Source organism: Mercenaria mercenaria, chromosome 2, assembly GCF_021730395.1.
Source record: "Mercenaria mercenaria strain notata chromosome 2, MADL_Memer_1, whole genome shotgun sequence".
Taxonomy (NCBI): domain Eukaryota; kingdom Metazoa; phylum Mollusca; class Bivalvia; order Venerida; family Veneridae; genus Mercenaria; species Mercenaria mercenaria.
In genome coordinates, this window is record NC_069362.1 from 41,237,804 (window position 1) to 41,259,018 (window position 21,215).

At 33.3% G+C, this 21,215-nt stretch overlaps 1 protein-coding gene across 1 annotated transcript in view; it reads right to left on the minus strand.

Annotated features, from left to right (window-relative positions):
• Positions 1–1,958: 1,958 nt before the first annotated feature.
• Positions 1,959–21,215, minus strand: part of LOC123563800 (uncharacterized) — a 54,459-nt gene continuing 35,202 nt past the window's right edge. The window contains exons 8-12 of the mRNA XM_053536138.1: positions 15,277–15,453; positions 13,364–13,519; positions 12,605–12,691; positions 11,492–11,747; positions 1,959–9,420 (exon numbers count right to left, since the gene is read on the minus strand). Coding sequence (XP_053392113.1) covers positions 9,178–9,420; positions 11,492–11,747; positions 12,605–12,691; positions 13,364–13,519; positions 15,277–15,453 — 919 coding nt within the window. The 3' untranslated portion in view covers positions 1,959–9,177. The remainder of the gene's footprint in view (positions 9,421–11,491; positions 11,748–12,604; positions 12,692–13,363; positions 13,520–15,276; positions 15,454–21,215) is intronic.

Below are 21,215 nucleotides of genomic sequence, written 5' to 3' on the forward strand. Positions count from 1 at the left end.
ACATGCAGCCTAAGCTATCATGGTTTTTTGTTACTTTCATCATATAACAGTTTCAGACGATCTGTGGTACATGCGGCTTCAGCTCTGATATTTTGTTACTTCCATCATAGAAATGTTTTAGACGAACTGAGGTACATGCGGCCTAAGCTAGGATATTTTCTTACTTTCATCATATAACTGTTTTAGACGAAATGTGGTAACTGCCACCTAAGCAAGGATATTTTGTTTCTTTCATCATATAATAGTTTTAGACGAACTGTGGTACATGCGGCCTAAGTTAGGATATTTTGGTATTTTCATCATATAACACATTCAAACAAACTGTGGTACCTGTGTCTTAAGCTAGGTTATATTGTTATTTTCATCATATAACAGTTTTAGACGAACTGTGTTACATGCGGCCTAAGCTATGGTATTAGGTTACTTTCATCATATAACAGTTAAGACGAACTGTGTTACATGCGTGCTAAGCTAGGATATATTGTTACTTTCATCATATAACATTTTTAGACGATCTGCGGTACATGTGGCCTAGGCTAGGATATTGTGTTAATTTCATCATAAAACAGTTTTAGACGAAATGTGGTACATGCGGCCTAAGCTAGGATATTTTGTTACATTCATCATATAACAGTTTCAGGCAAACTGTGGTACATGCGGCCTAACCTATGGTATTTTGTTACTTTCATCATATAACAGTTTTATACTAACTGTGGTACATGCGGCCTAAGCTACTATATTTTGTTACTTTCATCATATAACAGTTTTAGACGAACTTTGGTACATGCGGCCTAAGCTAGGATATTTTGTTACTTTCATCATAATATTTTAACAGTTTCAGTCACACTGAGGTACATGTCTTAAGCTAGGATATTTTGTTACTTTCATCATATAACGGTTTTTAGACAAACTGTGGTACATGCGGCCTAAGGTAGGATATTTTGTTACTTTCATTATATAACAGTTTCAGTCGCACTGAGGGAGGTATATGTGTCTTAAGCTGGGATATTTTGTTACTTTCATCATATAACACTTTCAGACGAACTGTGGTACATGCGGCTTAAGCTAGGATATTTTGTTACTTTCATCATATAACAGTTTCAGACGCACTGAGGTACATGTGTCTTAAGCTGGGATATTTTTTTACTTTCATCATATAACAGTTTCAGACGGTATATGTGGCCATATTTCTCAACTGCTTTCCAGCGGAATTACAAATGGCCGTGTACTGTATTAATTCACATAATAACATTTGCTCAAATTTGATAGTTTTCCCTTGACTCAGTAAAAGCAGAGTCTTTCTCATTGATTTATTAACAAGAAATTAAAATGCTTATAATTCAAAGAAGTATTCGAATTAGAATAACTAAACCTTAAAATATATTAATTAGCACATGTTATTTGCTCACATCTTGTACAATCTCCCTTGACTCATATAAAGTAGTGTTTCCCTTTATTTTTTTTTTTAAAGAAAATGATTTAAAAAACTTGAAAATGCATAGAAATTTAAAAGGTATTATGATAAGATTCAGCAACATTACAAAATCGTCTATAAGCACAGGACCATTGCTCATAATTAATATAGTGTTTCATAAATATTTATTCGACAAAATATCAATTATTCCTTTGCCATTTAACAAATAAATATCTTTCGGGCAAGTATAAATCTAAGGGTGTTGGAATAAGAGTTCCGGTTTTTAAAAGTGGAGAAAAAGGAAACGCAATAAATTAAAGGGGTATTACATTGATAGATATTATCGCAAAGTATATGCGTAAGTTCTTTTGTCAATGAATTAATCAATCAAGTTATCAAAAAAGAAAAAGAAAATTAAGTATAATTAATTACGCAGTATGAATTCCGGAAAAGACAATTCACGGCAGATTGAATGCTTTTACTGCGTTAGTGTAAAATTACACATCTCTTTATCGGTTGCATTGATTAAGAAAGTAAGCATATATGGTAACACACACAGAAATTTATTTACCACGAATATAACAGTTATAATAAAGCAACAGTAACATGAAACTAATCGCAAAATATACCATGACAAAGTAATTACTGCTGTCGTCTCCCATTTTCTCAGTATGCAGAAGGTAACAACTGCTATAAACACACAATAATTTATGCTTTGACCAGTATAGATAATTGATAGTGAAAAGGCATTACAGTGAAGCTCTTGCAAACTCTCGATGGTAAACCAGGAAATGTTGCGCACTTAATACTTTAACACCCTCTCTCTGAGTTGTTGCTTAGTTATCCTTCTCCCTTTCTGTAAAATATTTTCCTATCCTCTCTGAGTCGTTGTTTAGTTATCCTTCTCCCTTTCTGTGAAATGTTTTTCTTTCCTCTAATTTGTCCTCTTTTATTCAGACCTCTTTTCTACGCATTTTCACTAATACTCCAGTCCCTGGGGACCTCCCGTGTGCAAAAAAAGGGTACATGTTAAATATTTCCGAAAACTACTTATTTAGACATATCTTTGGTACTGACTTGAAATTAAAAAAAATTCTTTATGATCATCATCTGCATGTGTGGTTACAAACCCCATAACTCTAATTGTGTTTTTGACAGAATTATGCCCATTTTGTACTTAAAGTTTTTTTTCTCGCAATCTTCGCTTTCTGAATATAACTTTTATGCAATATAAGATAAAGACTTGAAACTTAATATGTATCTTTATCATCATCATCTGCATGTGTGGTAACAATCCCCACAACTCTGCTTTGTATTTTTGCCAAAAATTATGCCCCTTTCATACTTAGAATTTTTTTAACTTCTTTTTCTGGACATAACTTTGGTATTATATAAGATAATGACTTAAACTCAAAATATATCTTTACCATCATCATTTGCATGTGTGGTACATTTGTAACAATCCCAATAACTCTAATTTGTGTTCTTGACAGAATTATGCCCCTTGGTATATCTTCCTTTTAAAGTAGAGATCTTTACTGAGACATATATTCATTTTACTGTCAAATCCCCGAAAAGTGGAGCGCGCTGTCTTACACACAGCTCTTATATTAGGATTTACTTCCATTTATCTGACCCTACGACAACGTCTTAATGAACAATCGAAATAGATTTCATAGTTTTCATTTTAAAATGCTGTATATTTTTGACTTCCAAGTTCCCGTTTGGTCGTCTAGATTTTTGCACAGACTTACAAGGGAAAACAACTTTCCTACGAAAGGTGTTACATTCAGCCAGTATAAAAATATAAAACAGATACCTTCATACTTGTTCATTTTTTTTGTGTTGAATTATGCATCTGCATCGCTTAAAGAAATAAGATTTTTCAATTGTAGAATTACAAATACAAATTAAACCTTATTGCTGAAATCGTTATCTATTGTAAATTTCTCCCATTCTAATTTTGTTCAAATAAGATATACAAAATGCTGTACCATTTTGCTACTACACATATCTGTTAGTAAGGATTTAAGTAATATTTGCACCTTTTCATTATCATAAGTCGATTTGCACACTGTAGAAACTTCTGACAGCTTGTACGACAAGGATACTTATCAACCTTGAATTATGTAATATCAGTTATACTTTCTAAAGCATAGAATCTGTAAGAACATAGAATATAACCAAGTTAAATGAACTATTCAAGAGAAATGAAATGTGTTACACCACTACCGCTCTCTAAGCACTTGCTTACACAGACGTCTGCTACACAGATATTTAAAAAAACTCCATAATAAACAAGTGTATCAAGTATTGCCAAGCAATACGAAGTCCCTTACTAGAAGGCACCTAATTTTCTCTAATGTCATTTATTGTAACAGAAAAGGGAAGTAAATCGTAAAAATCTTTATAATACAGGACCACACAAAACTCTTTATCAGGAAAAGATATGTCAAAATACACCTACAAATAGGATATAACATGCATGCTGTACCACAGAAAAGTGGTCTCGATTTTTCAATACAGCCAGTATTAAATAAGTTACAATATAAGCTATTTATATTAAAATAAAGGGAAGTTATTCTTAAAACAAGGGTGCCTCATGGTAGTGAACATTTGTGTCAAGTTACATCAAAATCACTCCATACATGAAAAAGAAATGTTCCGGACATTGTTGTCATTCTTGAATTTGACCATTGGCCTTTAAGTGTGACATTGGCCTTAGACTAGGGACCTGGTTCTTGCATGACATCGTGGTGGTGAATATTTGTGCCAAGTAATATCAAAATCCCTTTAAGGATTGTTGAGTTACAAACTGGACAGGAAAAACACTTTTGGTCTTTGACTTTCAAGTGTGAACTTTACCTTTCAGCCAAGGGCCCGCGGGTGTTACACATGAGACGTCGTCTCATCATGAGCAACATTTGTCGTGTTGGGCGACCTGTTGTTTTCTACTTTTTCTGTATTACTGTTACACACAGTTCTCACATAGAAAATTTTATTTACATATAAATGTATTTTGGAATTATTAAAAGCTTTTGAGCAATAAAACAGACTAAAAATCGATAATTACAAAGTGCAAAAGAGTACTATAGAAAAAGGATTTTCTATATTTTAGTATGATAATTTGTGTCAATTCTGGATTCTATGTTATTGTGAAGGGGAATTTTCAAGAAATGGAATTTTTAATACAATTAATATTTTACAATTAAATTATACTCCATCCCCTTTTTGGTATGAGCTATCAATAAATCTTACGCTTTAATCTATGGTACCACAAACATAAACTGGTTTGTTATTTTTTGAAAAAAAGAAGAAAAAATACCAAACCAACATATATTTAAACGTTTCTCTTATTTTCTTCAAGCTGTTACCATGGCAACAATGATACATGGTCGAATTACAAAGCAAAGATATATATTTTAGTATTATTACTGCCTCAGTTCAAGGCAAACATCATATAAGTACCATATATATTTTGAAGAAACATTGGGAAAAGATCATAAAATCCTTAGTATTTAAAGCAAATTTGGGATTAGCTTCCATTTACCCCACCCTCCAAAAAAAAAAACAATACCAAGAGTCAGGCATCCATGTACTATAAAAATGATATAAATCTAAATAAAACTAATGATATTTACACCTTAAACTAAAAAATTGTAAATATCACTGAAACTATAAATACAAGAAGTGAAAATATACAGCAGCATCGTTTTCTAGTATTTTTTTTTCGCAATACTTTGAAGAACATTCCTCTTTTTCTTCAGTAAATGTACAAATAATTGAGAGAAATTGACTTACATGGATGGCAAAATGGGTTTGCTATATTTTGTGAACTTCAAGATTAAAAACTATTCAAATTTTCATAAAATTATGACTAAAGCATGATAAATAGTGCTTTTTCATAATTTTGGCGGCCATCTTGGACGCCATCTTGGATTTCGAAAAACGTACTATGATGCGGCAACTCCACCCTAACTTTTCTGACATTTCAGACATTTATCTAAACATTAATATAAAAATTAGCCGGTAGACGTTTTTTGCACACGGGAGGTCCCCGGGGACTGGAGTATAAATATTTACCCCTTTGTCAAGAACGGCAACGTAATGCCATGTTTAATATTATTAAAAGGAGTGCATAGCAGTTTTCAAAACTTGCCAATTGAATCGTAAGTAATGCAAATGTATAACCATAAACAACAGATGTAGAAGCAATTACTTCTTGGTATTTTCGTAAATATATGATTAGTACTGAAACAAACAAAAGAATTCAGGTCAAATCTTATAGACAAAACATCGACTGCGATTCATTTTGCTGTTCTAAATAAAACAAAATTGCTGACCAAATAAACCAACTACCTAACTAACATTTCTGAGCAAATAATGAATGTTCAATCAAACTCAATAACAAACTAATTTATTATAATTAGATCAACAAAATCAATTTCTGTTGAGAACTTTGCAATATCCGATTAGTTAGAATAGTTAAGAAAGTCATTTAGACCAAATAATAATGAATAACACATTCCGCTGTTAAAACAATGGCTGGCTGGTAAATAGCTACATCGATCTAACTATGTAAACAAATTGGTTGTTCTAAGAATTATTTGAATTGCCGACCTAAAACAATAACAAATTAAATAAACACAAAATGATGATTTAACTGACAGCTGAATTGCGCACTTTTACTGTGTACATTTGCCTCAAACTAAAACGTCATCACAAGGTTAACAATCTTTGTCAATTTAAAAAATTAAAAGAAAATAAGTGGATAACTAAGAATGTTCTTATATATTAAAATGAATTGCCAAGAAAAATTACATGTAAGATATAAAGTAAAATTCAAAGTATGTGCATTTCAGTCAAAGCCGTAGCCATAAACAAAAAGAAATTAACATCATCAATTTTTCAAATTAAACTTTGGTGCAAAATAGAGGGATTGAAGAAATGTTAAAGTTTATTTTTTCCGTTATTTTTATTGTAAATGATACAGATAATAAGATTAATGAATTGTTTACAAATGATAAAATAAAACTTTTTTTGCCGTGCTGTTCGAGGACGGCGCAGTATTCTTTGCGCACGCACACATCTGAAGCTTTGTTATCTATGCTCATTGGTACTGTTCAAAAACAACAAACAAACAAAAAATAACACACACACAATGATATTTGAACTGGGAAGACATTCAACGTCACGTCTACCTTCAAACTAAATAATGAGATAATAGAAGTTATGACACATACAATTCAAGAGTTAGGTAATTTAAAAAGCGGACACTGGCATCTAACACAAACATACCTTGCGCAACATTCGTTGTATGTTCTTTAATGCACTTTATTGAATTGAATTGGTTAAATTAAAAGCAGGAGATAAATATCAATTATTTGATAGTCTTGTTGGTTAGATAACACACTTTGACGGTCACTGTAATCTAGACCTTTAACCTACTAATCCCTTACAATATAAGGGTCATGTATTAACCATAGGCCATCCTCCTATGGAATTTGACGACGACATTAAATTAAAATGATTGGAAACATTTACCAGGAACGGGATCCATGTGACTTTGACCTTATACGTACTGACCTCAACATAACATAAAATCTACTGACCAAAGGCAATCAGCTTACGAAGTTTGAACACTGTATGCTTATACTTTTCATACCTTTTGCTGGAAACCGTTTACAGACTAGAGATATTGACATTTTTTTTTATCTTACTTGCCAACGAAACAGTAAGGGACATCTTATGTCCACAGCAGCCTTTACATATTGAGCAAAGGCTTTCGCAGTCTCAAGATTACTTTGACCTTGACCTTTGACCTTCTGATCTCCGAAACTACATGGATCATTAAATATCCATAACAAAAATTCGTAAAGTTTGATTAATTTTTATTGTAAAATTGTGGTCTATTGGCCGATCGAACGGACGGAATGCTTGTATTGTTTTATGTAAGCATACACGTTCAAGAACGGTCATTTTGTTGTCGAATAATATTCTATCAGCGGTTTTGACACCAGTTCAGTCAATATATTTTGACTTTTGACGACAATAGATTAAGCAGTACATGTTGTTCAAGTCTGCTATACTGTAAGAATGTGCAGACATAGAATAACCTTATCCTTGCCACCGTTAAAACCATCTATATACATAATTAACATACTTATACACAATTTATTTGTACATAAAACAGGTATGTCAGTTAATATGCTTGCAAATAATATGACGGCTGGTACAATAAATATAATATTATGTATTTTAGGACAGCAGAATACAATAAAACGGAGTTAAAAACGACAAACTATAAAAACACTCAAGGTATTACACACATCGTCGATAATTTTAGAACACTGAAAAAGTAAAAGAATAGACGCTTAAATATGGGTAATTTTCACCCCTGCAAAATCACATACCATCCATCATTTATAGATACGAAACTAAGCAAATACTAATTTAATGACTTTTTCACTTTGTATTTTGATTATATATATAAAATATGTGTTTGTATGTACATGTACATTTAGACTTTAAAAACATACAAAGCCTTTATCGTTTGTGGTGGACAGACCTATAAAATTCACGCAATTATTTATCAAAATAAAAAAAAACACCTAACAAAAATACCACCATAAACATACACAGGTTAATTGTCATAAATCAAGTAGATCAAAAACATATATAAGCTATATGCAGCCAAAATAAAATTACATAATACCTAGATTTATAAAAATCGGTCATTGTCAGATTTTTCGTGATGAAATTGTTCTTTACCTTTCTCAATTAAAAAAATAGAATACACATTTGTGCAACAAACCAGTAATGAAAGTAATGTGTTAGAAATGATACAAAAATGAAAAAAAAGTAATTAAACTTAATGTTTCGTGTTGGGTTTGAATTCACGACGGGAAAAGATATAAGTAAACTAATGTCACTGAGTTATGGAGACAACACACTGAATAGTTTTTTTTCAAAAATGATTAAATAGATGCTTTGATGGTTTAAAGGAGATCTTCCAGAATCTTTCACTTGTTAAATGTTCCATCTTGCGGATGGAAATATCTGGCTCGATGTCAATTTTGTAGGTAATAACGAGGCTCTGCCGAGTTACCGTAAAATAGTTACCTGAGAATCAGATATTTCTATCTGCATCTTAGCTAGTGATAGATTCTTTTTCTTAAAAACAAAGTTAAATGACTGCTTCGTTGTCTAGAAATATTTTGTTATAGTAGCCTAAACTTACACAATATTCTTGAAATACAGCACGTGAGACAGCCTGCACCCAGGTATGTAAGCCAACTTTTTGCAGCAATGTTTTTTTTTTTTAAACAATTATCTAGTACTTAAATGATTTGTGTCCACCACGTGGTCAGTATATATACAATGTTGTATAGAAACCGAAAACAGATGGACAACGTTAAAGTTTAATCATAACCTTTTAGAAGCATAACTGTTCAAATCGACACATGCTTACAGTAATTTTAATTAATAGTACTCCGTATTCTTTGATAATCAGCATAATGAAATAGTTACAAACAAATAGCTTAATAGAATAACTATAAATAATAATATTTAATGTAGTTTCGTAAAATAACAATTTATAGTTTATCTGGACTTCAACACAATTCTTTCATACAGAGACCTTGGCAGTGTATTTTTAAATAATAATAATATTAATAATAATAATATTAAAACAAGACGAAAAATCATTTTATCTTTTTGACATGTAATCGATTCTACAGAATTGTTACGTTCATTTTCATTATTCATGCAGTCGATTCCTCTCGTGATGGTTTCAGCATCTTTTGTATCTTTTTTATCTCTTGTAACAGCGTTTCATTAAAGTCATTTATCTTTCGAACTCTTGATTTAAGTGTCTGAACTTTAAGATCAGACTTTACTAGTTTATTGTTTATTCCCGCTAATGCAGATCTGATTTCTTCCATTTCATTAGACTGTAGTGGCTTTAAGTCTGCCTCAGATAAAAACCTTTCGCTTTCTTTTTGTCCCTAGAATAATGTGTACGACATTTATATAATATTAACAAGATCTAGAGGATGTCAAACTTGGAAGCCTTAGATGATAAGTTAAACGTAAGTAGAAGAAAAGTAAACGTTATTTTTATATAATCTACATACAGATCAGCTCACGCGGAAAACCCATTTTCCGTTCTTCTTCGAAGGAAAAATTTTGCATAGCGAGGAATTCTTACAAATACTGCCTAATTCTGACTCGGAGTACCGACTGTTATAGATTTATTACTTTAGCGAAATTTCGTCGAGTCACCCCGAGAAATTACTTGACGGAACTCCGAGTCGAAATTATACAGGTAACAATATAATGATTTCCGGTATTTTATGGCCACTCCGCGCGACTCCGAGTCTGCAATATACAAAAAATCGGTCATTTCGAGTGCCGCGAGATGGTTTGACGAAATTTCTCGGCAGTATTTCCTTACTTGGACGGATTGTTTTTATAAAATTAGCTTGTTCTTTTAATTGAATGTATGAAACTGTTGTGAATTTTGATATTGAAATAGTTTCTGACCAAGCTAACTAGATTAAAAAGTATATTTAAGTATAATAAACTAAATTATTAATCATACGAAATTTAACAAACTTTCAAATCAACGCAGTTATAAGCAAGTGATTTGTTAATTTTTGATATTTAAATAATTTCTGACTTCGTGTAACAATTTATGCACTAAATAAAGAATAATTTAATAGATCAACTACCATATAACACTCGCTAAAAGTAAATCGTTTAGTATGATATTGAAATACATGCAAATTAGATTTAGATGTAAATTTATGTAGAGACTGAAATACTGTTGAAAAACGGCGTTAAACCCAAAACAAACAAACAAACAAAAATTTATGTAGAACGGACTAAATTATAAATCATGTAATTATAATTAAACACATTTCCAAATGTGCGCCGTTAAAGGAAACTGCTTTGTTAAATTATGATATAGAAATAATTTCTGATTTTACGAAATTAATTTAGAAAGAAAGTCATGAAAATGCACTAAATAATGAATAATTTATAACTAGACAAACTTTAAAAATACGCCCGCTAGAAAAGTAAACTGTTAAATGTTAAGAATTATAGATGACTACAGTAAACAAAATTTAAATTAACAGCCGTTAAAAATAGTGATCTGTTAAATATTATATTGAAATAGTTTCTGACAGTGCAAATTAGATTAAGAAATAAATTGATGTAAAATGGACTTAATTAGAAACTGTATAAGACTAGATAAACGATAAGATAATGGCCGAGAAAGAAAAGTGACCTTTATTAATTAATAAAATTAAAGGAGAAATGATTAATTTTCATTTTGAAAATTGTCTTTCATTAATTTATTCATTTGGAAGAAATTATAAATAGAATAAAAATACTACTGCCGTATCCACACAAAAAGTGATAAAATATCATAAGTAAACAGAAAAATGGTTTATTTTAAAGTATTACTAAGATAAAAGTACTACAGTAATAATTTATTTACAAATACAGTGTTATTTCGCTTATCACTATGTAAACTATAATCACCCTGCTCCGAGTAATCTGAATTTTGTCCTCGAAGTTACTCGAAGGCGCATTTAAATTTGTATAGGTAATCAATTATCCGTCTCAGAGTCACTTGATGGAATTCCGTGAAGTGACTCGGAAACAAAAGAAACCGATATCTATAGGTGTGTATTCCGCTAATTGGATTTTATCTCGAGTCACTTCGAGGATTTCCTTCGAGTGATATCGCATAAATCCTCGGAGTCAGATAGCGAAATTCCTTGACGGAAAATGGCTGACTCGAAGAAAAATCGAGACGGAGCCTTGGTTATCGTTTTGGCCATCCTCCGAGGATCGAGTAGAATGGGTTTTCCGCGTGAGCTAATCTGTAAACCAGCGTACTTTTAAATTTCACAAACAAAAATACTTGTTTCAACACAAAAATTGGCCAGTCATGTCATTTGAATATATCTAGAATCCCCGTTTCTATTAAACCAACATAAGTGAAACAATAAAAACTGAATGCTGTTTTGTCTACACATCCATTTCTTAGAAAACAAAGCTTCTCACCTTTTCCTGAAGACACGGCGGTATAAACCTTGCCAGACACTCACGAAGATGACATAGACAACTTTGACACTTGGGTGGGTAAGGTAATGCATTCCTTTCTAAACGTGCGATAGTCCAAGCCCTATTTACTAATACAGACTTCTTAGCGTCAGTCTGAATTTTCTGGTACGTATCGCTAAGCTGAGCAATGAGGATGTTCAGCAACACGACAATTGTCATTGAAATGAAAACTAGCATGACCATCGTTCCAAATGGTCTGAAAAAAGCAACAAACCTGATAAGACATGTCTATAACTCCCAATGTTTTTTTTGTCGGAACGAATATATATATATATGTACACTCAAATAAAAATCATCTACCTTTCCCTAACTTTATTGATACATATGCAAAATGTATGCCGTTCAGTATAAAAAAATTTTTTTTTTCATATCTGAAACATTTGTATAATTTAATTTTGATAAACGTAAACTTTGATGGTGTTTGTACTTTCATACTATTTTAATGCTGAACAAGTCATTAGCTATCCAAAAGACATATTGTATACAGTCAAATAGGCTTTTGTTATCATATGCGACAACTCTGTGACATCTTCCCACATATCTTACGATTAGTACTAAAAGAGGTCTATCAGGAAGAACTAAAAGAGGCGATAGTCTGTCAAATAACATTCATTATGCGATGTTTAGTCGCAGTTTAGAATCATAATTATGTTGACAAGAATGCTTAGCTTTAATGTTTTGTTTCCTACCAAAATAGTTTTGCATCGGATTATTGCTCGTGGTTCACCTTTTGTTTTCGAAATGATTTTTTCTAAGCGAGTGTCAAACGCACATAAAAAGGTCTGGAACCCTGTCATTTCTATAACTGTTAAATGTTTGCAGTTTTCTATTTTATTTACAATGCAAAAACATGGTGGCAAACACAACTTACCAGGTCTAGTATTGGGTATTAGTAAGCAATACTCATTTACCTTTACCTTACTCATTATCTATTATGAAATGGCAAAAATGTCCATGTGAAATACAACGGTGTTAACTTAGCAGAAAAATCAGTCTGTATATTACAAATTCAAAGTCAATAAGTAACTATATAGCATGTATATCTTGCTTTACCTGTAGCCTTCAGATCCAGTATATTCTACAATTGGCTGGGCCTCTATCATTGTCCTCAAGCCAACATACCAGATTCCCCAAAGGGAGCTGTGCAGAAAAACAGAAAAGCACAAGTATCACAAATACAATTAACCTATCTTATGTATTTTATTATGCTTTTATCAAGGTTATCCAGTTTATTTAAGAGTAGTAAGAGGCATTATTTTAATACCACGATGGTGCTTTATACTCTATTATGATCAGCAACAGTTACCTTGGAACTCCTTGTTCTTCAATCATCATATTGTTATAAGGTTGAAAGTTCATGGTCAATATCAAATTAATTAAGAAAATTCAGATTTAGGCAATACAGGGATTGTGTCTGACTGCAAAACGTCTAGTTTTAGTTGCCCTGTTTCTAAGAAATTACGTAGGCGTAGGTGACATGTAATTTGATGGCTGAAAATCGCGAAACCAACCAATGTAGTTAGCCTTTTTTTAACAAATAATCGCAAATCATATTGTTTGTTTTTTTCATACCTTGCACACCGACCTGTTCATTTGCGTGAACAAGATATTGTCGGTTTCGGAATTTTGGACACAAAGTTCATATGTTATGATTTTGACATTTTATGTATTGAGGCTCCTTAAGTAAAATGCATTCGGGGTTATTAGATTAAATATGTTAAAGTCATGGCAACCCGAGAAACGAAACAAGCCAAACTGAACCATAACTGATGAACTTTAAAATTGATAACAGAAAGCTGTCAAAATACTTACCTTGTATCATCATGAGTCTCCAAGCTGCCGTCGCCTTTCAAAACAAGAAAGAATGTGCCTCCAAATGCAAGGTTTACTATACAAAACAGTATGCTGAAGGGAATGAGGTCTCTCCAGAAAATTTTTCGCAGGGATTCTGCATAAGCTCCAGTTTGACTAGTATGTTAATTAATAAGAAAAACATATTAATCACAGAAAGGATTTGCTTTCTATGCTAAATGTTTGTTAGCTCAAGTCTGTTAATATGTGGAAATGAATCATTACTTAGAAGACTTGAATCAATTAACTGAAAATATGGGACTTCTATAGAACGATATATTGTTTCATGAATAGATGTCAATAAAAATCTGCTTTATTTGCTTTTAAACAATTTTCTTATAGATTTTATCAAAACAATATCTTTAAAAAGCTGCAATTTTCTAAATTGCCAGAAATTTCAGAATTTGGAAAACTCATCTAGTACTTCTGCAAAAGCTTAGAAAATGTTACACAACTACCTTATAAAACTATATATATAAATAATTTTCATTATTACAGTTTTATATTTTTGGATATTTGACTATAATACTAACTTTCCCATGGGAAATGACCGATCCCTATTTTTGTGAGAAACGGTCATTTGCAATTGGAAATAGCTTTCCCAGGGCGACTGTGTTTTCCAATTGATAACATTTGTCCCAACTTTCCCAAGTAAAATTGTCATATTTCATTTTTTTGTAAAAGCTACCAAAACCATTTTAACTAGGTAAGATTCGTGTTGCTACTTATCGAAAAATATAAACATGTCCAGAGTACCCGATTTTTCAATAACTGGTAGCAAATCTTTTCGAGATAACCATTTAGTTATTTAGAATGGACATTCTTTACAATATATCCTCTGCATTTAATATTTAGAGGAAAAAATAACTTATTATTTGTGTTAAGATATTTATCTGACTCTGAAATATAATCGCAAACGTTAACTAGAAAACCAGATGGTTTTCTAAATATCTATCTATGACGCAAATCTGTTCACGGACCTTTAAAGGTTATCTTACGACAGAAATATGCCACTATAAAACATCTAGAAAGTACCAGAATTAAGTGCGATATCCTTGTGAAACATATCTTTACTAAAATTTCGAATTTTGGCTTACTAAATACAATAAATTGACGTGTTTGTAAATGTCCTGGCCAAGATCCGGTACCCTGGGAAGCCATAGAGCGTCATTCTTGGTGACCAATAAGTTTTCACATTTATAGGAAATATCACCTTTTCGAACATGATAATGTCTGAAAGATTTAAAACGTCTTCCGGACCATGTAGCAGTAAGATATAGTCATACACTACATGAACGTGTATAAAGACGGAAGGCTGTGATACCGTTTGAGGACAAGATCGGGCAATTCAAAGAAGGTAGTGTTCAAACATAAAATATTTCATTACTTCGATCGTAACTGACTCGGTAGCCTAGTGGTAGAGCGTCCACTTTGAGTGCGGGAGGTCGTGGGTTCGTCAGTATAATGTGACTAGGTGGGATATCATATAATGTGTCTACGGCGCGATATTCCAGTGAGGCAACAATATAAAGTTGGGCATTGTGCACACGCACACGCACACGCACACACGCACACATACGCACACGACGCACACGCGCACACGCGCGCACACACACACACACACACACTTCGATCCTATCTGCACCAGTTTCGATGTTGCCGACGACCAGTCTGCGTATGCAAAACTAGGATGATCCTGGTCTGACAAAATTTACTTGAGTCGATTAAAACAAACATCCTAGATCGATCTACTGTTAAGATAACCAAATTGTAAAACTCTTTTTGTACATGTAGCTTTATTTCAGTGGACTACAGTTTGTTTATTATGTAGTGAACAATCCAAAGATTGATACTACAATAATTCTTTTACCTACCTGAAAACTACGGCGTATTTAAAGACTTTGATCACCCAAAGCAGATACCCGAGAGCAAAAATATACCAATGCGCCTTTGTATCAATGAAACGTACAGGAATGACAATGAGCAGGAGAAATGCTGAAGCTAAATCAAGCCAATTGAGAAGCTCTTTGAAGTAAATTCTAAATCCATGCCTGCAAAAATATAAATAAAACAAATAATTACAGTGTACGAGGGAAATGTGCTTGATACCTTTATATTGGCAGTTTACCAATGAACGTCTGAAGTCATTTCATTCTTTCGTTATTTTTTTCTTATCTAAAACTGGATTATTCTTCATAATAAAGGAAAATATCGGAAATATGAGAAAACTCTGTAAACATTATAAGAAATTTAAACATTGTTAAAGCAGAATTAGTTTGAAATAACTGAGTCTGAACAATATGTTTGCATGACCTTTTCATATTGATATTAAGGTAATTGCGGGATGACAAGTATTTTAAAATTCATTCTAACCCTCATTCTCAATGGGAATACCAAATTACCTCTAAGGAAATCTTGTTGGTAAACATATAAAATTCAAAGTAAATAAGAACGAATATAAGCTGCATCGAAAATAATACCTTTGAAATATAGCAACAGCAAATAACAAAACAAAAGACCCTGATGAAGACCTTGACTACTTCATGTTGCTTCTGAAGACGTTTGGTGAATATCCTTAAGTAGTTTACTCGAACGTATTTTTCTGAATTTTACTGGGAACAAAATTGAGAGTTTGGTGACGATTTATCAATCGTTTCATTGTAAGAAGTTGTTTAAATATTTTTCACTTGTTAGCGGTGTCCCCCCTTACAAGGAGTCAAATGGAATCATTTAAACAAGGGGCCTCCGTGGCCGAGTGGTTAAGGTCGCTGACTTCAAATCACTTGTCCCTCATCGATGTGGGTTCGAGCCTCACTCGGGGCGTTGAACTCTTCATGTGAGGAAGCCATCCAGGTGGCTTACGGAAGGTCGGTGGTTCTACCCAGGTGTCCGCTCGTGATGAAATAATACACGGAGGGGCACTTTGGGTTTTTCTCCATCATCAAAGCTGGACAGTTGCCACATGACTTATAATTGTGTCGGTGCGACGCTAAATCTACCCCCCCCCCCCCCCCCACACACACACAAAAAAAAATAACAAAAAAAAACAAAAAAAAACGAAAAAAGATAAAACAACAACAACAGAAAAAAGCACAACCATTTAAACAAGACTGAGAGTTGTCTGTACATAGGATGCTACATGCCGAATTTAGTGATGATTCATCAAGCCGTTAACACAGAGAGGTTTTTGATAAGATTTAATGTTTTCTTTATCTCTGTCAGCACTTTCAGAAACCTAACTAAGTGAAACCATCAAAAAAATAAGAGAAGTCCATTAAAGGATGGTACAGACCAAGTTTGAAAATGATTCATCCACAGATTCACGAGCAGAAGTCATTTATGTTAATTAACTCTTGTATCCCTATTAAAAAATGGAGAAAAAATAAAAATGATGCAACATACCAAGTTCGATGAAAATCCAAAAAGAAGCCATATACCGGTATTTGTATTTTCAGCTCTAGTTGCCCCGAGTATGGAGTTAGCGACCCTATTTAGATATTTGGGAGAGAACCTTATAATAATGCTACAGATTGCATGTGAATTGCTGTTTTGCCTAAATTAAAAATAATGGCCATTAGAGTCTGTCTTGGTTGTATTTTTTAAATACAGATGAGTTATATAATACCATAACATTTTGAGTCATTTTTATGACGTCATGCATGTTCCTAACAATAAAACTGTATTTATTATATGAAATGCAATGCTTTGGAGGGTTCATATCCAAAGTTTTATCTATTTCTGAGGTTGGGCCGTTTTTGACCCTTAGTGAACCAAGCCCTTTGGTGAATGTCTGACTATGAGTGTCACAAGAGTAGATGTTTAAGTAACTAGAATGTGTCTGTAGGGCACCGGATGTGCCCCCACTGGTACAGCTGTCACAAATAAGGGGCAGTAATTCAAATGTTTGCAGTCTTAAGGGGGTAATATAGCCTCTGCAAACATTTTATTAAAAAAATCATTATTCTAGGCCATATTCTTTTTGAGGTATGAGCATCAAATTAAAAAATCCACTATTTTAGCTATTTCAAGGGCCTAAACTCTGTAATAAGCACTAAAATTCTCCAAAGAATGCCAAGTGTTCAACGTCATATCATGATAAAGACTCAAGCAAGGTTTCATGAATTAACTTCAAATTCTTTTTGAGCTAGGCAAAATTTTAGGTGGAAATGTGCATTTTTGACTATTTCAGGGGCCATAACTTTAAAAATAGGGAAGCCAGTTTATATGATTATAAAGCAAGTTTTCATCCATTTATATCATATACTTTTTGAGCTAGATACGTCACAAGGTAAAAATGTACATTTTTAATAATTTCAGGGGCAATAACTCTGGAAATAGGGGGCAGAGGCAGACAAAAATAGAAGGTACGCAATGTTATATCGAGATAAAACACTCATGCAAGGTATCATCCATTTAAATGAAACACTTTCGGAGTTAGTCGCGCCACAACTTGAAGAAGTGCATTTTTATCTATCTCAGAGGCCATAACTTTGGAAATAGGGGGCGGACACAGATGAGAAATAGAAAGTGGGCAAGTTCATATCATGATAAAGACTCATGCAAGGTTTAATCATTTCATATTAAACTCTTTTTGAGCTAGGACTGTCACAAGGTGAAAATGTGCGTTTTTGACTATTTAAGGGGCCATAACTCTGTAAATAGGGGCGAAGCCAGATGAAAAAGGGAGGTACGCAAGTTCATATCATGATTAAGACTCATGTTTGGTTTCATGAATCTATATCAAATACTTTAAGAGCTGGGCGCGTCAAAAGGTGAAAATATGCACTTTTGACCATTTCATGAGTCATAACTCTAAAGCTAGGGGTCTGAGGCAGACGAAAAGTAAGATATGCGCAAGTTCATATCATGATGAAGACTCATGCAAAATCTCACCAATTTATATCAAAACTGTTTGAGCTAGGCGCGTCACAAGGTGAAAATATGCATTTTTTTTGACGATTTCACGGGCCATAACTCTAAATATAGGGGGCGGGGCCAGAAAAAAATTTGAAGTGCGCAAGTTCATATCATGATAAAGACTCATGCAAGGTTTCATCAATCTATATCAAATACCTTTTGAGGTAGGCGCGTCCCCAACACTCATAGGGAGGGGGGATTTGGGCACAAAAATGTTAATGTAGAACGTTGGACGACGGATGCCGGTCTAACTACCTAGTATACTAGAAGCTCTCGTTTTGCATTAAATTTTGCTGGTCGGTTTGGCAAACCAGATAAATGCCTTCATTGAAATTAATTTGTGTCGCTTTTATGTCAATGTTTACCTTAAATTTTGGCAGTTGTTGTTATGTAAGGATTTTGGAAAGTAAAATGACATGCAGTGAAAACTAAATGTAATCTACACGTATTATGTTTCAAACTGATTAGTAATACAATGCTCTGTTTGTGCGCGTTAAAAAAATCCGCAATATTTTGAAAAGTACTAATTATTCTTGTATATACCTGAGAATAAGGTATCAAAACGAAAACAATTATCATCTTTTAGAGCAAAATGCATAGACCGCGGCCACTATTACAGAAGTCCATGTTAATATACTAGTACAATGTATACACGTGTAAAACACTTAACACACAAATGAATGGGTTTCATGGTTCAGGCGCCTACCATTTCAAGCGATAAAAGGAAGTAGAACGCGAGCAGGGATTGCCTCGTAAGGAATATATTGGAAAGATGATCTAACAATCGACAGGTGTTAAGATTCTGTGCCCGCCTCCATCCCCCAAACACACACCATTTTAAATGAGAGCGGGATATAGAATTATCCATGTATGTATGTGCGTTCGTGTGTATGCGTGTAAATGTTCATACCTTTGTCTGTTTGTGTGTGCTAAAGTCGTGAAATGGCCAAAATCTTTGTTGAGTATCACGGGATTTGAATAGACATGGCACAATAATCATCCTGGAAATGCAATGTTTCTTAAAGTTATAATACTGGCCAGCTAAGATTACGTAGTGAAAGGTATAGGAAGGTCATTTTTCTACAGCAACGCATAAAACATCCGTTCACGAAGACATTGGCTGGATAAATTTACTTGTAAATTGATAGATTCCACCGATTGAGACGGACTTAAAAAAATGTTACTTTCGGTTTCAGTGACGCAACCGCCATCATTCGGATACGTCCGTGACTACGCTAAAGGAAGTGGCTAATCGTACGGTCCCGTATGAATAGTGAAATAAACCGCAGGTGGTTATTCGTACGGCAGTTTTGTCAACATTGTACTGAAGTCATTCAACTGATATGTTTTCAACCGATTTCTTTACTTTTCTTTAATTTTCAGTCGCACATAAACAGGAAATGATTTCGAATATAGAAAAAGGCTAACTTTATATATGCATGCAATATTGTTGTCATCGTATGACACATATGCAATAAGTGTGAATAATAAAAATGTCATCTATAGAAGTTCACATCATCGTTTGAATATCATGTAATATGCTTACTCCTTCTTTCATATTTCGGTTGACTGGAACTAATTATTGACAATAATAAGTTCCTTCTCTCTCTCTCTCTCTCTCTCTCTCTCTATCTATCTACTTCTTCTTTCATATTTCGGTTGACTGGAACTAATTATCTCTCTCTCTCTCTCTCTCTCTCTCTCTCTCTCCCCCCTCCCTCTCTCTCTCTTCTCCCCCCCCCCCCCCCCCCCACTGAAAACTAGAGACGCTGCTAAATATCCGAGCGTCACACTAAGTAAATACATGTATCTAATTTGGTCAGAATATGTTGATAACATCAAATCAAAAGTATAGAATTCACTTAGATTCATCAGAACGGGAATAAACAACAACAACAACAACAACAACAAAAAAAACAACAAAAAACACACACACAGGAAAGTAAAAGAAAAAGCTTACAACACAATGTCCGCCTACAGTTTAAACACTGCTCCTCTATAAAAATGAGACTAATATTTACATGTCTTCACTTGGTACCAGCAGTGTTCCACAAGATTGGAGGACGGCTATCGTTGTCCCTGTATACATTAAGAGCCCACGAAGCAAAGCCAGCAATAACAAACCTATTCTCTTACTTGCAATTGCTTCCAACTGATGGGACATGTTTTAGTATCAAATATTATTAATCATCTAGATAATAAAATTTGCTTAATTCCTTCCATCATGGCTTCCGCTCAAAGTACAGCTGTGAATCTCAATTATTAAATTTTAGTCAAGAATTTTTGATTACCTTAAAGCTAGTAAATAGACAGACCTAATAGTAATGGACGATCAAATCGTTTGACAAAGTCGATCACAATCGTCTGGTCTACAAGCTATTTCAATTAGGTATATATAGAAAAACATCCATGTGGGTTAAATATTTTCTTTAAATACAATACGAACTCAAAAGGTCTTCAATCAGATATGCCACATTTGGTATCAAGGGTACCGCAAGGTTATGTCCTTAGGCCTTGCCTTTTCTTAACATGTCCGTCACCTGCCAGGCTCACTTAAAAGCACCGTAAGACCCATTGTTGATGATACAGTAGTTTATCTCACTATAAATATCATGCATGATTGTGAGACTCTCTAGCAATACCTCCATAAATTAGAGCTTTGGAAAAAGACCCGGTCAAAGGAGTTGAATTCCGATAATGCGAAGTGATTAGGGTATATAAAAAGAAATAAGAAACACATGCTTTTCACTATAAGCTACATATACATAAATTTAAAACTATAAAAATGCTTAATATTTAAGCGAACCAGCAGTGTTAGATCACAAAAAAGACAAACAAGACCCTAAAATACATGAAAAGAAATGATCAAACAAATGATAAATGTACAAATTTAAGA